General features: G+C 35.2%; 2 protein-coding genes across 5 annotated transcripts in view; one reads left to right on the top strand and one right to left on the bottom strand.

Annotated features, from left to right (window-relative positions):
* The first annotated feature begins 368 nt into the window (after positions 1 to 368).
* Positions 369 to 8,153, top strand: LOC127423115 (proteasome activator complex subunit 3-like). The gene is made up of 11 exons (XM_051667181.1): positions 369 to 515; positions 1,154 to 1,186; positions 1,263 to 1,325; positions 1,418 to 1,522; positions 6,161 to 6,209; positions 6,299 to 6,417; positions 6,505 to 6,573; positions 6,832 to 6,899; positions 6,998 to 7,052; positions 7,146 to 7,232; positions 7,373 to 8,153. The coding sequence occupies exons 1-11, from the start codon at positions 474 to 476 to the stop codon at positions 7,451 to 7,453; spliced, it is 771 nt and encodes a 256-aa protein (XP_051523141.1). The 5' UTR covers positions 369 to 473; the 3' UTR covers positions 7,454 to 8,153.
* A 148-nt stretch (positions 8,154 to 8,301) lies between these two features.
* The window catches only part of LOC127423112 (src kinase-associated phosphoprotein 1-like), a 79,141-nt gene continuing 68,197 nt past the window's right edge, over positions 8,302 to 19,245 (bottom strand). For all 4 annotated transcript variants that reach the window (XM_051667174.1, XM_051667177.1, XM_051667175.1 and 1 more), the window contains 2 exons: positions 9,612 to 9,705; positions 8,302 to 9,289 (listed from right to left, as the gene is read on the bottom strand). In XM_051667174.1, the coding sequence (XP_051523134.1) occupies positions 9,613 to 9,705 (93 nt within the window). In that variant the 3' untranslated portion in view covers positions 8,302 to 9,289; position 9,612. The remainder of the gene's footprint in view (positions 9,290 to 9,611; positions 9,706 to 19,245) is intronic.

The following is a 19,245-nucleotide window of genomic DNA, read 5'->3' as shown; positions in this document are numbered from 1 at the left end:
TCTATGTACTAATGCTTTAAAAAAAAAAAAAAAAAAAAAAAAAACAGTACATCTTTAATCAAATAGATTTTTTTTTTTTTAAAGGACAAAAGTCGATCCAAAACATTTTGGAAAATGGTCAGTCCCAAAAGAAATGTAGCATGCGCAGCACGTCTTTATTCTTTTAATTGTTTTTTTTTTTTTTTTTTTTTACATTATACTGAAGCAAAATCAGTACAACTATAAAAGCATTCACTTTACAATCAGCATAGATCATTTATAATGGAGGGCTCTGCACAAAACAGTATATAAAATTAAATGAAAAAAAAAAAAGAACAGAGGGGTCTTGCTCAAGCACGTCTTTTTGAAGTCGATGTGTCTACGTCATCTAGACGCGCGCCAGTGCCTTGTGGCTGACATCAGTTTGTGAGCCACACGGTTAGTGAATGCTTTGAGGACAATCCCTAACTTTTCTAATTTATTGAATTAATACGATGTCTTCGCTTCTTAAGGTGGACAATGAAATTAAAACAAAGGTAAATACCCCCCGTTTTCCTTATTTAAATAATAAAGACTCGCTTGTTGTTTGTAAATGTTAGCTTGAAAGCTAGCCTGTTATAACGGGCAATCCGGCTTGCGCGTGAGTCACATCGCGAGCGCGTTAGCCAACTTTCAAGAGTGGAATTGCCCTGTCTTATAAACGATAATGCATATTGTAAAAAAATAAATACTTGCTGATTATACGCATCAAGTCTTCAGTGGAAGCCAAAGCTTTCACACAGCATGGCGGGAGCGTGGATGAAGCGTGTTTGTAGCACAGTAACATGACGCTGCGTCAGTTAGCAGCGGGAGAAGCTCGTGAATGTTTTATCCTTTATTTTTGACAATAGCTGAATCAAACTACATGAAGATCTTTAATCATGTTCGCAAGGGATTGCGAGACTAACCGGTTGTGGGAAAGTGAGAATTGGTTCGAAAACATAGTGCATGTTGTTGATAACATTCAACATCCAAAAATAGACGGGCCGCCGGGTTTTTTTATTTTTTATTTTTTTATTTTTCCTGAAATGACATTTTATTTTGACAGTAAAACAGAGGTCGTTAATTAGTTGTCTGTTTCATGTTCTGTTTTTCTGGTTTAAAATTGAATGAGTATTTGATCTTGTCTTGCCAGGTTGATGCTTTCAGGGAACGAATTACTGCAGAGGTGAGTTTATACACTTTATATTTAAGAACTTATTTAAATATTGCTGTGGTGACATCTGAAATTTTTTTGAATTTAGGCTGAAGACCTGGTTGCAAACTTTTTCCCAAAGAAGTTGTTAGAGCTGGATCAGTTTTTGAAGGTAAGTTTTTAGTTTAGAACATGAGGCATTCTAGGAATTGAAGCAAGAATGTCTTCTATTCTCGCTGTACAAATATTTATTGTCTCTTTCAGGATCCCATAATTAATATCCGTGAGCTGAAAGAAATTCATTCAGAGATCAACTTAACGGTGCCAGACCCAATTCTTCTTACAGACATCCACGATGGACTTGAGGGGGTAAGTTTGGGAGGGGATTTGTTTCTTAATTGCTGTACCAGTCAGAAGTAGGGATGCACCGACATATCGACCACCGATATTTATCGGCCAATTTATTGACCAAATTAAAACTGTAGGCAAATCGGTTTTTAAGCATGAAAATGCCGATATATAAATGCGATGTTTAATTTATAATGAATTATCACAGTTTGTAAAAACTCCAGAATCCAGAAATAATGTTTGCAGCAGAATGTAGAGGGGTTGGCACTCCTAAGAAAATGTAATATTTAATTTCTCGTTCTCAAAAACCATTGACGTGACAGTTATAAAAGTGGTACTTATACAGTGGTGACCAAAAGTTTGGATTAATGTACAGATTTTGCTGTTTCAGAAGGAAATTGGAAATTTAAGTCACCAAAGTGGCATTCAACTGATCACACAGTATAGTCAAGACATTACTGATGTGAAAAATAGCACCATCACTATTTGAAAAAAGTCATTTTTGATAAAATCTAGACAGACCCCATTTCCAGCAGCCATCACTCTAACACCTTATCCTTGAGTTATCATGCTATATTACTAATTTGGTACAAGAAAATCACTTGCCATTACATCAAAAATAGTTGAAAGCTTTTTGGTTCGTTCAATGAAGCTTAACATTGTGTTTGTTTTTGAGTTGCCACAGTATGCAATAGACTGGCATGTCTTAAGGCCAATATTAGGTCAAAAATGGCAAAAAAAGAAACGGCTTTCTGTAGAAACTTGTCAGTCAATCATTGTTTTGAGGAATGAAGGCTATACAATGCTTGAAATTGCCAAACAACTGAAGATTTCATACAAAGGTGTATGCTACAGTCTTCAAAGACAAAGGACAACTGGCTGTAACAAGGACAGAAAGAGATGTGGAAGGCCAGATGTACAACTAAACAAGAGGATAAGTACATCAGAGTCTCTAGTTTGAGAAATAGACGCCTCACATGTCCTCAGCTGACAACTTCATTGAATTCTACCCTCTCAACACCAGTTTCATGTATAACAGTAAAGAGAAGACTCAGGGGTGCAGGCCTTATGGGAAGAATTGCAAAGAAAAAGCCATTTTTGAAACAAAAACTAAAAGAAAAGGTTAGAGTGGGCAAAGAAACAGACATTGGACAACAGATAATTGGAAAAGAGTGTTATGGATCTTAACCCCATTGAGCTTTTGTGGGATCAGCTAGACTGTAAGGTGCGTGAGAAGTGCCCGACAAGACAGCCACATCTATGGCAAGTGCAACAGGAAGCGTGGGGTAAAATGTCACCAGAGTATCTGGACAAACTGACAGCTAGAATAGCCTAGTTTCCATCCACTTTTCGCGCTATTTTGTTATCGACAAAGTGAAAATGCGTAATTTTTTTTGCTAAATTTGCTGTCTTCTGCCTGTTTCCATTCAAATGGCCTTTTATCGATAAAAATGGTGTGCGTGATGACATCATGCCTAAAAAAACACTATCGCATAAGTTTTGGTTTAATGCAAAAGAAATCTTCCCTGAAGCTGTTTCCATACAAAAATGTGTGTTCATCGCTGATTCGCCTGCCAGATGTCCCTAATTTTTTTCCTCCGAAGTTTTGGTAAAATGGAGAGAGTATTGAGACAATTAATTGAAATTAGCCAGCTTACTGTCATTTTAATTCACAAATAAATGCAATCAGAAGACGAGGAATTGCAATCAAAAGGGAGCAGTTGCCCTTCTGATAGGACTGTAATATCGGTCCTAATATTGCGCCTATTGCAAGTTGCCATCGGTTCCGACCCGAAAACGAATCGTCATGGCCCTGTTCAAGCTGGCAACCTGCACCAAGTAGTGGGAGAACTTTCATTCTTAGTATAAGGACCATCCATCCATGTGTATATCCATGTGTATATGCTGTGTGTACAGCTATTAAAGAAAAACTGATGCGGTGTAATATCAGGGTTTACGTATGATACATTCCTGATATTCAATAGGCTGTTCACCATCACAACTGCATTATGTCCTGCATATTTGTCCAGCAACTTTTAATGACCAACTGAACTTGATTGTCATCTAAAATTAATTGTAGTGTCATAATGCAATTTACATTTTCTGAAGAAGCTCAGCAAATGCGTTCCGAGGTAAAGAGGGTTATATTTAAAATATTTAAAAGTTTTAAAAGGTTCAGAAGCTCGAATTCTGAAAGTGAACTCCGCACTGGACAAATAGTTCTAATAGTTTATAGTCTTGAAGTGTAGAAAATGTCATTCAGCGACTTTGTCTACAGAACAGGGAAAGGCTAATTTACATTTGTGTAAAGAAAAGGCATATATAGGTCTAAAAATATGTATTTTTTTGTTTGGTAATTTATTTTTTTAATTTAATGCGTTTTTCGTTTAGAAATTTATTTAATTTAATATAGGGAATTTTGCCAGCATTTTTTCAAAAGCTAAACAATAATTTGATATAATTGGGCTATATGTTAGTGTTCCAAAAAAGCACATTGAAGCTTTTCTCCTAGTATTGTGTATTTATTTTTAATTTAAGACATCTTTGTGCACAGAAATGGTTTTTTTTTTGTATTGTGGGCTAATTCCATGACTGCTGTCTATTATTTTGAATGGTGTGGAAAAGCAACTTTAATAAATAAACGGATGGCTACCGCGATTAATCACAAACAGTGGCCATTAATTTGTTCTCCGTGCACTTGTCCATGTGTATGATACGAGATATTTGTGTTGGCACTCCTGGAAGTGTCATGTTTGCAGTGATCGGATCTTTATGCCGTTAAGATCAATCCATAATCACCTACAATAAATTGGCTTTCAAGGAATTATACCGTCGTCATGATTAACACAGGCTAATGATTGGGGCAAATTCTGTCATGTGACACTACTTCTTTGCGTTAATGCCAGTTTTCTCGACAAAAAGTGTTTCCAAACCAGTTTTTCAGGACATTTGATGTATCGACATAGTTTATGCGCTAGAGTCAAACGGAAATATGTTATGTCGACACTTGTGAAATTTTAGCGATAATTTGCGTTTCCATCAGCTTAATTTTGATGCGCTTCCATCAGCTTAATTTTGATGCGCTAAAACTTTTTTCGCAAGAAATCCTTGGATGGAAACATAGTTAATGCCAAGGATCTACAAAGCTGTCATTGCTACACGTGGAGGATGTTTTGCTTAGAACTCTTTGAAGTAGTTTAAGAAGTTCTGAATTTTATTTTTATTTTTTTCAAATTGTAATAGTAATTTTTCACGTTATTAATGTCCTGACCATACATTGTGATCAGTTGAATGCCACTTTGGTGAATAAAAGTACTAATTTCTTTCCATAAGAGCAAAATCTGTGCATTATTCCAAACTTTTGGCCGGCAGTGTACATGATGAGATACAACTATCCAAAACGCTTTGAAACCTGCAAATTTTGACTTTATTAGACATTGGTATGGTATCCATTAAGGCTACAAAATTGATTGTGTTAAGACTAAAATCACAGTTTGGTCTTGCGTGATTACTAAACCTTGATAGATCAAAAATAGACTGCATTTAGCAATTCAGTCAGTGCTTTAGTCAGCATTGTGTAAGCTAGTGGTTTGGACAGCATTATCCATTACACCACGGAATAACTTAAAGGGGCACTCAGTAAGTTTTGTCTTTGTGTCATCTTGGACTTACACTAACACCTAGTGGTTTGGATGCAGCATAATTTAAAATCAATAGGCACTTTCCATTTTTAAAAATGGCACTTTCAGATGCCATTATAGAAATGTAGTATTTACAGTCAGCCATGATTACTTTAATCAATGAGTGAAAGTGTCAAATAACAGGATGGTTACTGAGATCAAGCCAGTAGTTCAGCTGGTCATGTGATTCTAACATGGCTGCCCCCATGTGCGGACCCTCTCCATGCAGAATAAAACAACTTTTATAAGATTACTGATGTGACTGGAGTCTTCATCTCATGTAAGTAGTCATGATTTCCTACATATATTGCAATATTACAATTCATGTCTCTGGGAGTTAGTTTTTTTTAATGAGAAAAAAATTACTGAGTGCACCTTTAAAAGGACATTTTGTTCCTATGGTAACGTTTTGTTTTTCCATGATGTGGTTGACATTTCTGTGGAATTGCCCAACATATGCATAATATGAATTTGTGATGTTCTATTATATATAGGACAAACATGTAAAATCTGTTCTGTTGTTTTTAACTGCAAAAACAGAAGTGCAAAATCATCTTTTTCACATCAGTCATCATGCTTTGATATTTAGTTATTTTTTCAAAAATTTTCAAAAAAATTTTGTCCTGTGTTCAACAGATTCAATTCATAGTATTTATTTTTAGAACAATACAATTTATTTATATATATATATACACACATATACACAATTCCTGAGCAAAACAGCAATCTGATGACAAAATAAGGTAAGTGACAAAATACAGGTATTCATATCAGCCAATAATTTTGTTTATATCGGTATCGGTCATATTGGTGCATCCCTAGTCAGAAGCATTTCAGGTTTAAAGAGGGATATACAATTTCTGAATAGGATGTTTGAAAAGATTTGGTTTCAGCTGTATGGTGCAAAAAATGTTCAAAATCTCACGTTTATTATGAGACAGTAAAACCAGCTAGTAACATTGACATATTTCTTCATTAGCAAAATGCTAAAAAGAGAAAACTTGAAGATGGTGCAGGAGAAGACAAAGGTTAGTTTTACTGCCCAGATAACGAAATCTTCAATTAGACAAATGTCTAAAGTAGATTTTAAATTACATACTTTGATTTCTGTTTGTAGTTGGTGGGACCAAGGTCTTTGTCATGCCTGGTGGAATGATGAAAAGCAATGGCAAGCTGGTGGACCTGATTGAAAAAGTCAAGCCTGAAATCAGAACTCTCATAGAAAAGTGCAACACAGTATGTCCATGTAACCATAGTCTCGGACACCCTATCGCTTATTTAAAAGTGTATTGGATAAGACATGTGTTTTTATTTGCTTTCTAGGTCAAGATGTGGGTTCAGTTGTTAATCCCAAGAATAGAAGATGGAAACAATTTTGGTGTCTCAATTCAAGTACGATGCTACCTTTTTTTTTACCTGTTCATTTGCATGTTACATATGCTGTTCCAAGTCCTGCAGAGCTGCATTTGTTGTAGGTAGTGATAGAAAGACAAGTAGTGATCCATCACATTTTGCCATAGTTCTTTTGTATTTAAAGACAAAAGCTTTTGTAAAATTTGCTGCCAGGCAATGTCACATGCAGAACTTCTTAAATGGAGTTTTCATGCATTATTAGAGTTGTGACTTACAGTCTATTATCTTTATCTACAGGAGGAGACAGTTGCTGAACTGAGAACAGTGGAAGGGGAAGCAGCATCTTACTTAGACCAGATATCAAGGTACCTTGCCTTGAGTAAATGATGATATTAGACAGAAATAGAAATCTTCACAATCAGTGGGTTGTACCCCCTAGGTTAAACATATATTTCTTTTGCAGATACTACATCACGAGGGCAAAGCTGGTTTCCAAAATAGCAAAATACCCTCATGTTGTAAGTGTCTTCATTATATTCACACAACATTAAGAATACTTAAATATTCTGTGTTTTCTCTGATTGACCCCTATTTACATTTTTATTTTGTAGGAGGATTATCGTCGCACAGTGACCGAGATTGACGAGAAAGAATACATCAGTCTCAAGATTATAGTGTCAGAACTGAGAAATCAATATGTAAGTTTTGGCACAACAGATAATTTTAAATTTGCAAATGTTGTGTATTACTGTCCTCCTGTATTGTGAAGATAATGGTAAAGGTTACAGAGTGTCTGTGAGTTGATGGAACTGATATAATGAAATTATTTGTCCTGCAGGTAACATTACATGATATGATCCTGAAGAACATTGAGAAGATAAAGAGGCCGAGGAGCAGCAATAATGATGCTCTATACTGAAACAACCTTCCTGTTCTTTCTTGGCCCCTTATTCCACCCTTTGCAGCCATCAGCTGGTTCTAAAGCAGTCCTGTCATCCATTATAAACAGGCCAAGAGAGACCTGCTTGAACAGGCCTGATAGAACATGCCACATAGAATTGTAAAATATGGTCACTATTTTAAACCCTTTAAAAATAAGCCCTTTTTGATTTTTTTTTTGTTTTGTTTCTTAGCGGACAGTCTAAATGTATTTAGGCAGAGCCTGAACATGCGTCCGCAGAAAACTGTCTCAAATTTGTTTTTCTTAATTTAATTAAAGAAACGTCTCAACAGTGGGTTTCTTTTTTATCTTTTGCAAAGCCAAGTTCCATGTAGTTTTGTTTTTGAAGAAATCCAAGACATTTAAAGTATTTCGAAGCCTCTTTGGTAACGTGGGTCAGTTTCTCCAGTCGAGAAGCTCTTATTGATGCTGTATTTCACTTGAGCAGTTTATATTGTTCATCTGAAATGTACATTTAGGCTAAAGTGGAAGCAAGGCAGTTCATGTGCAAGATTTTATTTGAAGTGTAAGTTGACAGTTATTATAACATGATGGAATACATAATGGAAATTTCCTCTGAAATGACATTCATCAAATTCTGGAAGCTTTCATGGTTCTTTTTGTCTAGTTTTTAGTGATACATTTTGCTGAATAAACTATTGTTTTACAATACATTTAAGCACTTATTTAACTGATGTTTTTGCTTTTTAGTTTGTTTGATTTTTCCAATATTTTGATGCAGTCCAAGTAGGTTAAATTTGACTCAACTGAACGATACTTAAAGGGATAGTTCACTCAAAAATGAAAATTGTGAAAGTGCAGATTTATAGTAAGGTTTTAAATGTTGATCTGTTTCTCATCTGAAGCAATTGCATAATTTCAGAAAACAAATATTAAGCTGGAGTCTTATGGGTTGCTTTTATGGTGCCTTAATGTGATTTTTTTTTTTTTTTATTATTTTTTTTTTTTTTAGCTTGAAAGGTCTGGTCACCATTTACTTGCATTGAAAGGACCAACAGGGCTGAGCTATTCTTCTAAAAATCTTTGTATTCTGCAGAAAAAAGTAAGTCATACACATAGGGGATGGCAGGAGGGTGAGAAAATGAGATAATTTGCATTTTTGTGAACTATCACTTTAAAGTAGAACTGTGGTTTGACAGGTTGCTTTTGCAGAGTGCTGAATTAACTAGTAGTACATTCACTGACTGAACAAAACAATTGCAACTACAAATGCAGAGTCAAGAGGAAAAAATAACCAGTAGATGGCTGTTTAAGACGTTTTCATATCCAAACTGCATGAGAACATAATACAAGGCAATAATTTGAGCTGTTGAAACGAGGCGCATACTTTAGAGCAAATTATCAGACAATAGATGATTAAGAATATGACAGAAACGTCCAAGGAATTCTCATATTTCAAATGTTTTTTTCTTCTGCACACCATTTGCAGCAAGTTGGCAAATTATAATTTTTTTCCCTTCAAAGAATGAACATCAGACCACTGATATCACTTTTATATAAGCACTCTTAGTGTACACTTTATAAAATATAGAACAATATAGGCCTAAATACAATTTAAAAAGGCCAAGGAAGGAAATGATTTAGCCTCAGGTAGAAGGTTAGAGTAATTTTTAGGTAAGCTCTTTCAAGAAATGAACAAATGCAATTTACAATTGGCTCCAATCTACTCATTGACATTTCTCCATTGAACTCATGAATGACAAACTTTAGATCAGCTGGGGGGAAAACTGATTCCAAAACCTTGGAAGATGACTTTAACGCTGGAAATTCTACACATCTTCAGAAAAAGCAGATCTAGAAGGGGAAATCATACAACAGCTGTTAAAACAATATACCTTATATGTGCGCATCTAAAATAATGTTGCATCATTATTTTTGTAATTGCAATTATTTCCAGCAGGTGTCAGCACAGAGTTACTGAAACAATTAGAAAACCTTTTAAATAGTGGTAAAAGTCGATACATTTTAAAGTAAGCAACAAGAATAAATACTAGTAAAAAAAAAGTCTTAACTGTAACAATACCTTTAATAAACTTTAACATTTAACCCTCACAGTTTAGGATTTCCAGTCCTATTAAAAGTAAAATGATTCTGTGAATGTTAGTAAGTAGGCTACCTTATAGAATATAGGCAGGATGTAAAAATTCCTTTGGGACTATGCCAACAGCACCATCCAGCTCCCCGACCCACCATCCATGGATGTTATATTCCTAGTTTAGAAAGATTGAAATACAGTTACTGTCTGAGGACTTACTAGTCAATAACAGTGTTGGGTAAGTTACTAAAAAAAAGTAAACCACTACAAATTACTAACTACTAATCTAAAATTATAATCAGATTACTTTACAGATTACCTTATTGAAAAAGTAATCACATTACTAAATACTTTGTTTACAAGTTACTTTCTAAAACATTTGTCACAAACATTTTTTGTTTTCCGCTCAACAAATTCAAAGTACTGTATATTTTTTCCTTGTTTATTGTCACACACACTTCAGCTGTCACAGAGATGCAAACAGATGTACATATGAACATATGAATTCACATTTTAATTGTATTACACATAAATAATATATATTTTTTTAGAAATATTTGTAACCCAATCAATGTACTTAAAAGTAATTACTTTCACTGAAAGTCAGTTACTGTAATCTGATTACAATAATTTGAAAATGTAATGTGCACTTTTGGTGCCTAAAAATAATTAGATTTCAGTAACTAATTACTTTGTAATCCAATTACACCCAACACTGGTCAATAATCATTACTAGCACTCAAGCGTATTAGCTTACCTCTAAAAAATTTTGTTCTACTAATTTTGTGCAGTGTGTTGGAAGACAATACAGTGGCCCAAGAATATTTGGATACTAAAGCAACGGTAACATTTTACAATAAGGTTCCATTTATTAACATTAGTAAACAACATTAGTTAACATGAACTAACAATGAACAATACTTTTACAGCATTTATTAACCTTAGTTGATATTAATTTCAACATATAGAAATGCAATCTTAAAATCAAAAGTTGCATATGTTAAATTAGTTAATGCACTATGATCTTGCATGAACTAACAATGAACAATTGTATTTTCAATAACAAACGTTAACAAAGATCAATAAATGCTGTAAAAAAATATATATTGTTCATTGTTAGTTCATGATACCTAATACATTAACTAATGTTAATGAATGGAACCTTATTGTAAAGTGTTACCAAAGTCACAATTAAAAATGTATGAATATATTGCATTATATATATATATATATATATATATATATATATATATATATATATCAAATTAATCTGCAACAGTAAAATAAATAACTTTTAAAATAACTTTTGCAATTACTTTTAACAAACCAATCTCAAGGTCATTTTTAGTGAACGTATGGAGACAATCCCCTTGAGTTCACACAAGTGCAGTGTGAAGTTTGCTTTTGTCTCAAAAACAGCCAGTTCCGCCACATGAAACTGATGCAGGTGTGTTGTTGAAGAGTTTTTGCTTTTCTGAAATGTGCAATTATAAAAATAAAAAAAGGAATGCATTGGGTTCAATACAAGTTAAGCTCATTCTACAGCATTTGTGGCATAATGTTGATTATCACAAATTATTTTGACTCATCCCTTCTTTAAAAAACAAAAAATTCGAGGTTACAGTGATGCACTTACAATGGAAGTAAATGGGGCTGATTTTTTTGGAGGTTTAAAGGCAGAAATGTGAAGCTTATAATTTTATAAAAGCACTTTAATTCTGTTAAAACTCATGTATTATTTGAGCTGTAAAGTTGTTTAAATCTTAATCTTTACAGTCATTTTAGGGGTTTAGGGTTTGTTGACATTACATCAGCATGGCAACGAAGTTGTAAAATTAGCTATAACTTTACACAGAAAAGGTTTGTAAGTGATTTTACCACACTGAAATCATGTTAACCTGTATATTGTTTATGTCTTGTGTCTATACTTTTGAAACAGTATTTTAACGTTTATGGATTGGCCCCATTCACTTCCATTGTAAGTGCATCACTATTAACCAGATTTTTGCTTTTTTAAAAGAAAATGAGGGGCAAGTCAAAATAAAGTTTTGCAGTAATCAATATTATGCCACAAATGCTGTCGGTTGAGCTTAACTTGTCTTGAACCCGGAATATTCCTTTAAGGGCTGTAACAAGACATGACCCTTACGCCGGCATTCACTAAGTTGCATGAGGCATCAGGGATTTGAATTGTACATAACGACTAAAACTGCACCTGCACAAAGCCATTTAAACAAATGTAAATCTAACCACAAAACTAAAAATGTAAGACACCAAATGGTCTCTAATGTTAAATGAAGAATACAATACATTATCTGCCACCAGAGATATCGACACCAGGTAGGAGACTAGTTCAAATAGTGATAGGATAAATAAGGATGTAACATTGGTTTTTGTGACAGTTAAATACATATGTTCAGCAAGCACCCTATTAAGTCTTTGATGAATTTGTCCTTTTGTACGATAGTGGAAACATCTCATGGCGTGATCAAAGCAAAACAAAAGCCTGATTATTCTTGTCATTAAGCTCCTTGCTTTCCCAGTCGAACATTTTCCACACTCACTCCTCTTCTAAATAAAATACCTTCAGGAGCTATTCCAGGCTGAAGTTCTGACACTTGAGAGTAACTTTAGGAGAGAGCCCCAGATCTGGCCTTTAATGGATGAGGACAGATTCCCCTGGACAGTCAGGGGGTTATAAATGAGGAGATTAAAGAATACGGAGATGGAGTGATAGTGAAAGACTGAAGGGTTTTAAGTGTTTTAGTATTCTAGAAGCACACACTGTACATTTAGACATGATGAGCATGTCATTCATCCACTGCCTGCTGTGGAGAGTAGGAGCTAATTACTATCCTCTCTTTAAGCACACCCACAGTGCTGTGAGCCTAATGTATTCTTCAGCCCATGCAGATGAGATGTTGTAATGATGGTTTACCAAATAAAATCCATCTGGACAGTAGCACTCCATAGCAAGTACATCCAGAAGTTGCGTTCTTTGTTTCAGACCCATTATGCTATGCTGCCCTATTGAAAAACACAGCAACTATGCCAACGCCAAAAGTAAGAAAAATGGCTTCAGAGTTACTTTGTTTAGAGAGGACTTTGTAGTTATTGCAATTTTCACATTCCTTTTTCTCTCATCCTGAGCACAGATGAGCCAAACCCATCTGTCACAGGACAGATCATAATCTAAGAGGCTCGATTTGTGTTTGGAGTGAATAATTGAGGGGGAAACATCTGTGCGTTTCTTAATTTTCCCAAAGAAGGCCTTTCCTGATTATCATTAATGCACTTTTAATACTCCTTTAAATCACATGTGTGTCCATGGCTGATCAACTCTTTGGAAGATCTCTCCCACTCCAACACGCCTCCTCTGCCCCACCTTCTTCCCCCTTCCCCAAAATGCTGTAAATATGGGTTCAAACAGAGTACACACGTACACAGCACAAGAAAGAGAGCCAATACATTCCAGTGCAGTCCGTCCCATTTCGATGACTCGTGTCCTTTCCATTCCTGCCTCATTTTTCCTGCCTCTCAGTATTAGCAATCTGTTTTTCAGCAATGCATCTGTCAGCTAGAGGCATTTGGGAGACATCCAATCTGTGCCTAACTGCAGAGACGGTTGTTATAGAGATTTTCCCAAAATAACAGCATCGCACTGAGATAATGGGTGATTTTTTTGGGAAGCTACACTGAGAGTAACAGGGCTGGGTCAGGTGTGTCTGAGTTTGGTCTAGGTCTGGCCAGAGGTGATGTACAGCTGCTGTTTCCGAGCTGTGAAAGTGAAGTGCGTTGCTGCGATGGCGCTGACCCCTGAATGACCTTCTCCGAAGGAAGGCGGAGTTGGCACAGGGAGCTACCGAGAGTATGTGTTACCATGACAACACCTGCAGTGTGCCACTGATATCATTTATTTTTCACTCAGGGGGGTGGCTAGAAATGGTTCAGATGGGCCCATTGCTCTCTGGCGACCAGGGGACAGATTGACAGCTAATGATGCCTTCAGTAGGAGTGGCTTAACTTGAACAATGTCATATGGTGTATGATAGGCTGAGAAGTGACTCCTGTCGATATTTAAGGGATAGTTCACCCAAAAAGGGAAATTCGGTCATTTTTGCTCAACCTCACTTCTTTGACTTTCTTTTTTCAGGGAAACACAGAAGGAGATGTTAGAATGTATGCTAGCCTCAGTCACCATTCACCTTCATTGTATGGAGAAAAACAAATGCGATGAAAGTGAATGGTGACTGAGGCTAACATTGTGCCTAACATTGCCTTTTATATTTTGAAGAACAAAGTTATATGGATCCCTTAAAAAAACAGCAGCATCTATGCAAGATTATTGAGCACCGACTGCTTTTCTTCCCTTTTCTTTTTCTCTCTCCCCTGTATTAATTACCCTGTAAGCCATGTTTTGCATGTACACATGCCTCCGTCCTCAATTACGTTTTAATAATTTACCTTATTTGCAAACTCTCCCTCAGCCCCTGCATGCATAAATTTTTTCTGTTGTGAGTTTAAACACTTCCACACACACACACACACACACAAACACACACACACTGTGGAGGCAGGAGACACGGTAATAAGAATGAGACATGAGGCCTCTGCCCCTGGCCACCAGCTGACTGAGGTAGGCCTTGGGAGTGATGGAGCGCAGGAAGTCTCTCATTGCCCTGCCACTGAACCCGGCACTCGGGTACTACAATGGCCCCCCTCCTTCTCTCCCTCGCTCCATCTCGCTTTTGCCTCTCCTGCTTCTCTTTCTTTAACTCGTATCATACAGCATCAGCTCCACACAGGCAGTGCTGCACAGGGTTATTACAGTTTTGAATTTTTAATGTAGTTTTATTTCAGTTTTATTTTTAATTTTTACTTTCAATTTAGTTTCGTTTTTGTTAGTTTTCACTCTGTGACTGTTTTAGTGGTAAGACTTTACAATAAGGTTCTATTTGTAGTAAATACTATCATGAACTAACAATGAACTGTATATATTTTACAGAATTTATTATTTTTAATTTATGAAAATACAATTGTTAATTTTTAGTTCATGTAAGTTCATAATACAATAACTAATGTAAAAATACACAAGTTTTTAAAAAATATATATTTATTGAGTTTTCCAGTTTTAAGAAAATACAAAACACAATAAACAACATAACATAAACAGCTTCATACACAAGTTTTAATGTTAAAAATGTATAAGTATATGCTAAACTTAGTATTAACCAAGATTAATAATTGCTGTAAAGGAGTTGTTCATTGTTAGTTTGGTTTGTTCAGTTTAGTTTTAGTTTTTCAGTATATTTAGGTTTTATTTTAGTTTTAGTATGATATAATTTGTAGGGCTGCCAAAGTTAATGTATTAACTGGTAAAATTTAAATACACTGCAAACAACATTTTCTGAATCAGTATTTTTGTCTTATTTCCAGTAAAAAATATCTAATAATCCCTAGAGCAAGATATATTGACTTAAGAAGCAAACTGGCATAAAATATTCTTAAAAGTAAAAAATCTTGTTTTCTAACACATTTAGTGAGGCTTATGCCTAAAACAAACTTTTTTTTAAGCATAAACCTTACAAATTTTTGTAGATTTCTCAGAAAACAAAATAGATTGGCTTGAGAAGTAAAATGACAAAATATGAAGTCTTGTTTTCCGAGAAATCAAACACAATTTACTGATGTTTATATTTAAAACAAGAAAGAAACTATTTGGCGGTGGGGGTAAGAACAGTTTTGTAAGAACAATGAACTTGTTTTCCCTTTGAAATAAGTTAATTTTTCCTTATTTCATTCGCAAATAGTTTTGTCTTGTTTTAAGCATAAATCTCACAAAATTTTGTTAGAAAAAAAGTTTGATTTCCTTTTATGTCATGTCATTTTGCTTTTCAAACAAATGTATCTTGCTTTAAGGATGTTTAGATAATTTTACTGGAAAACAAGCCAAAAATACTGAGTAAGAAAAGGGTTTTTTGCAGTGCCAACTATTGTTATCGCTATCTACCGTCATTTTCATGTTTAATAAAGGCGGGTTGTAAAGGTTTAAAATTTTGCATTGTAAAAATCTGTGTAACACAAAAACTATAATTTATGGCCATTTTTCTTTTATTTAGTTAGTTTTGAAGTAATGCAGTTAACGTTAGTTTTTGTTAACAATAAAAACATTGGTGCTGCATAGGGTCTTTCTCATCCTGCCATCTTAGAAGACAAACAGCAATGTCACATTGATTGTTATTCCTAAGCAGCAAACACGACAGGTGGCGAATAGGTATTGATCTTCTGCTTGAGTAAAGATGGCCATCATTCAATTTATGTCCATCAGTGCATGTGATTTGCATGTCATTTTCATATTTGCTAGCAATTAACAACTCTTAATGTTAATGTTTGGTTGGTTTAGACATTTATCTAATAATCTGGAGGGGAACAGTTACAAAAATCTGCCTCGTCCAAAATCCAAAACAGACATTCAAAGGTGTGACTCTATAGGCAAAAATGTGGAAGACCAAAATATCTGGCATTGTAAAAGTACACTTGGGGATTACTGATGGCACTTTAACTTAATAGGCATTTAAAGTGGATTGTGTATGCTGCTGAGAGCCTGTAATGATGGCTGTTTATGTGGCCTCCCATTTATAATAATTATGCAGAGTGTGAGGGGGCGGCCGCAGTGCAGTTCTGGACTATTGGCTTAGGCTGAATAATGACCTACTGTAGTTGGCCGGGAGATGACCGTTGCCTTCTTCACGACCCCAGAACCCCAGACTCACCCCCAATGCCTCTGCTGGTAAATAGAATGCTCAGTATGTCTATACAGCCACAAAGAAGGCAGGTCCTTAGATGAGTGTGTGAGAAAGAGTAAAAAGGAGGGTCTATTTCCACTGGATTTTCCTTTTCTTTTATGGCACCTTTTCCTTTTCTTTAGGCATTTTGTAGGAGACTGACCCCCTGGGCAGGAGGCCAACTGGACCAGTCATTTGTCTGAAATTTATGAGGATGTATCCCACAAGAAGAAGATAACAGTCGCACAGTTTTGTCTTTGAGAACTGACCACTTATTTGCAAAAATTACATAAGCATACACGCTTCTCCGTTTAAATGGAAGTCTAAAAGCTGTTTGAATGTTTTCATTTATACAATGGCCCCAAAAAGTATTCAAACATTTAAACCACACTTTGAAAATGCATGAATTTTATTGCATTACATACCAAAATATTTGCAAGGCATTCACAAAGAAATTATGCTAGACCTCCTCTCAGAATTAATTTCTTTGCCATTTTTGCAATTACTTTTACTAAGTTGGTGGCAAGGTAATTTTTAGTGGAAGTATGTTAGTCAGTTACCCTCAAGTTTACACAGGTGTAGTTTATCATATTACCTCTGGACGTGTTCCACCTGTGACAACCAGAAAATGTCTTCATTTTGAATAGTACATATATTGTTTTATAATAATTTAAAATAAAAATTGTTTTGCTTTATTTAAAAGAGATGTCACTTGTTTTTATATTTTGTTATCTAGTGCAATGACATTCATGCATTTTTCTGTGTGGCTATATTGTCCAATTATTTTTTCCCACTGTACATCCTTATAAAATAATTAAAAAAAACTCCACTACATTATGCAAAGTGAGCTGAGTATCATAATAATATTTCTGTTTGGCACAAACCATCTAGTGTTTGTTTAAAACCCGCTAAATTGGCCCCTTGGTTTAAAGAACCTTACAACCTTCAGCCAGAAGGTGGCAGTAGTGTCCAGAGACACACTGATGGAGCATCTGGACGTTAATAGTGGGTTGGCCCTCATGTAGACTGGCATCCAAGATTCCTGGTTTACAGCCCCTAATGTATTGGTGAGTCTAAAGCGCATGCTCTAGAGAGGCTGAGATGAACTGAAAGAAAGAGATGTCAGTGGGCCTGCATGTTAAAAGGGTATTGGAGAAGTTTGCCTCACATCTTAAGAGTAATAAATCTCTTTGCTTCTCATTCCAGGATTTTAAGGGAATTCCATTGGGAATACTGGCATGTGTTACGTCTGACCTTTGGGAGTCATGTACTTTGAATCTAGGGGCATAAATTAAGATTCAGGAATGTAAGACAATGGCATGGTTGAAGAGAAAAAGAACAGTTTAAGAAGAATCTCTGTGGGCCCCTTCAGCTACACAAGTAGGGGAAAGCTGAACACGGCATGCTCTGCAAACAAAGTACAGTGCAAAGATTTCTCAATATGCTCCAACAATAGTAAGACATATTATATTATATTATATTATATTATATTTAGTGCTGTCATTCAATTAAAATTTTCTATCAATTGCATAATTTTTTGCAGTTAATCACAATTAATCACAGATTTTGAAATGCTGAAATTTGACACCAGATATACTTCTTTTCCTGTCAAAATGCATATATTTCCATCTTAGAAAAGAAAAGAAAACAATAAGTAACAATATCATGCTTTATTAACATATTCCAAACAAATCCTTCCACAGTATAAAGACAGAAATGCACGAAAATAGCACAAATTCAAGTAACGTTAAACGTTTCCCAAAGTCTAATTGGGATTTTGACTAATTGAAAGAACTAGTCTCCCCATAGGTTGCATATTCATTGCAATGATCATTAAATCTCTTAAACTCAAATCCTCCACAATATTAATCTGCCAGTAGACTGTGGCTATCCGCTTTCCTACAGCAATCGTGAAGCTGTGTTCATGATTCGCGTCAACGCCAGGATCAAACAGTGCATTGAACTCCACGCTTGCAGACAAAAAATGTCACATTCTACGTTTTGGTGATAGTTCAGATTTGGTGTGCTTTTTATCATAAGTGCCATCTGGGCTTGTTTAGTACATCAGATAGTGTTAAGAGGTCATTTCTCCATCATTTTATCAGTGACACAGAAGCACTGTTGTGTGTGTGTGTGTGTGTGTGTGTGTGTGTGTGTGTGTGTGTGGGCAGGTTTAAGTGGTTTACAAGGACGTTTTTTAAGTTACAAACTGGTAATTACAAGGGTATTATACTATAAAGGTGGTTTATGAGGACATTTCTAGTGTCCCCATAATTCAAATACTAAACAATGTTTTTTTGAAAATGTAAAAATGCAGAAAATTTTTTGTTTGGGTTAGGTTTAGGGGTAGGGTTAGGGTTAGGGGATAGAATCTACAGTTTGTACAGTATAAAAATCATTATGTTTATGGAGAATCCTCATAATGATAGCTGCACCAACAGTGTGTGTGTGTGTGTGTGTGTGTGTGTGTGTGTGTGTGTGTGTGTGTGTGTGTGTGTGTGTGTGTGTGTGTCCGTCAGTGTAATGAATAGTGGACACATTACAAAGGTTCTGCCCTCCCAACAAGTGTTTATGCTGGTTTATGCTGTATTAAGGGTAAATGCGTTAATCACGATTAAGAAAAAAATATTGCAGTAAACTTTTTTAATTAATCGCATGCGTTAATGCGTTCATTCTGACAGCTCTAATTATATGTTACTGTATTATATTTTACAATGAAAGTGACACATTCAGTCCTCAATAGTTTTGCCTAACATTTAATTTTGTGTTTAATGGAAGAAAGTAAGTCATATGGGTATGGAACAACTAGAGGGCGAGTAAATGATGACAGAATTTTCATTTTTTGGGTGAACTATCCCTTTAACAACTTTTTAAAAAGTTCTGTGCATAAGTGTTAGTCTAATGTTGAAGTATTTGCTTAGTGCTTAAGA

Source organism: Myxocyprinus asiaticus, chromosome 32 (genome assembly GCF_019703515.2).
Source record: "Myxocyprinus asiaticus isolate MX2 ecotype Aquarium Trade chromosome 32, UBuf_Myxa_2, whole genome shotgun sequence".
Taxonomy (NCBI): domain Eukaryota; kingdom Metazoa; phylum Chordata; class Actinopteri; order Cypriniformes; family Catostomidae; genus Myxocyprinus; species Myxocyprinus asiaticus.
The sequence above is the reverse complement of the archived record's forward strand: the minus strand, read 5'-3'. Positions and strand labels throughout refer to the sequence as shown.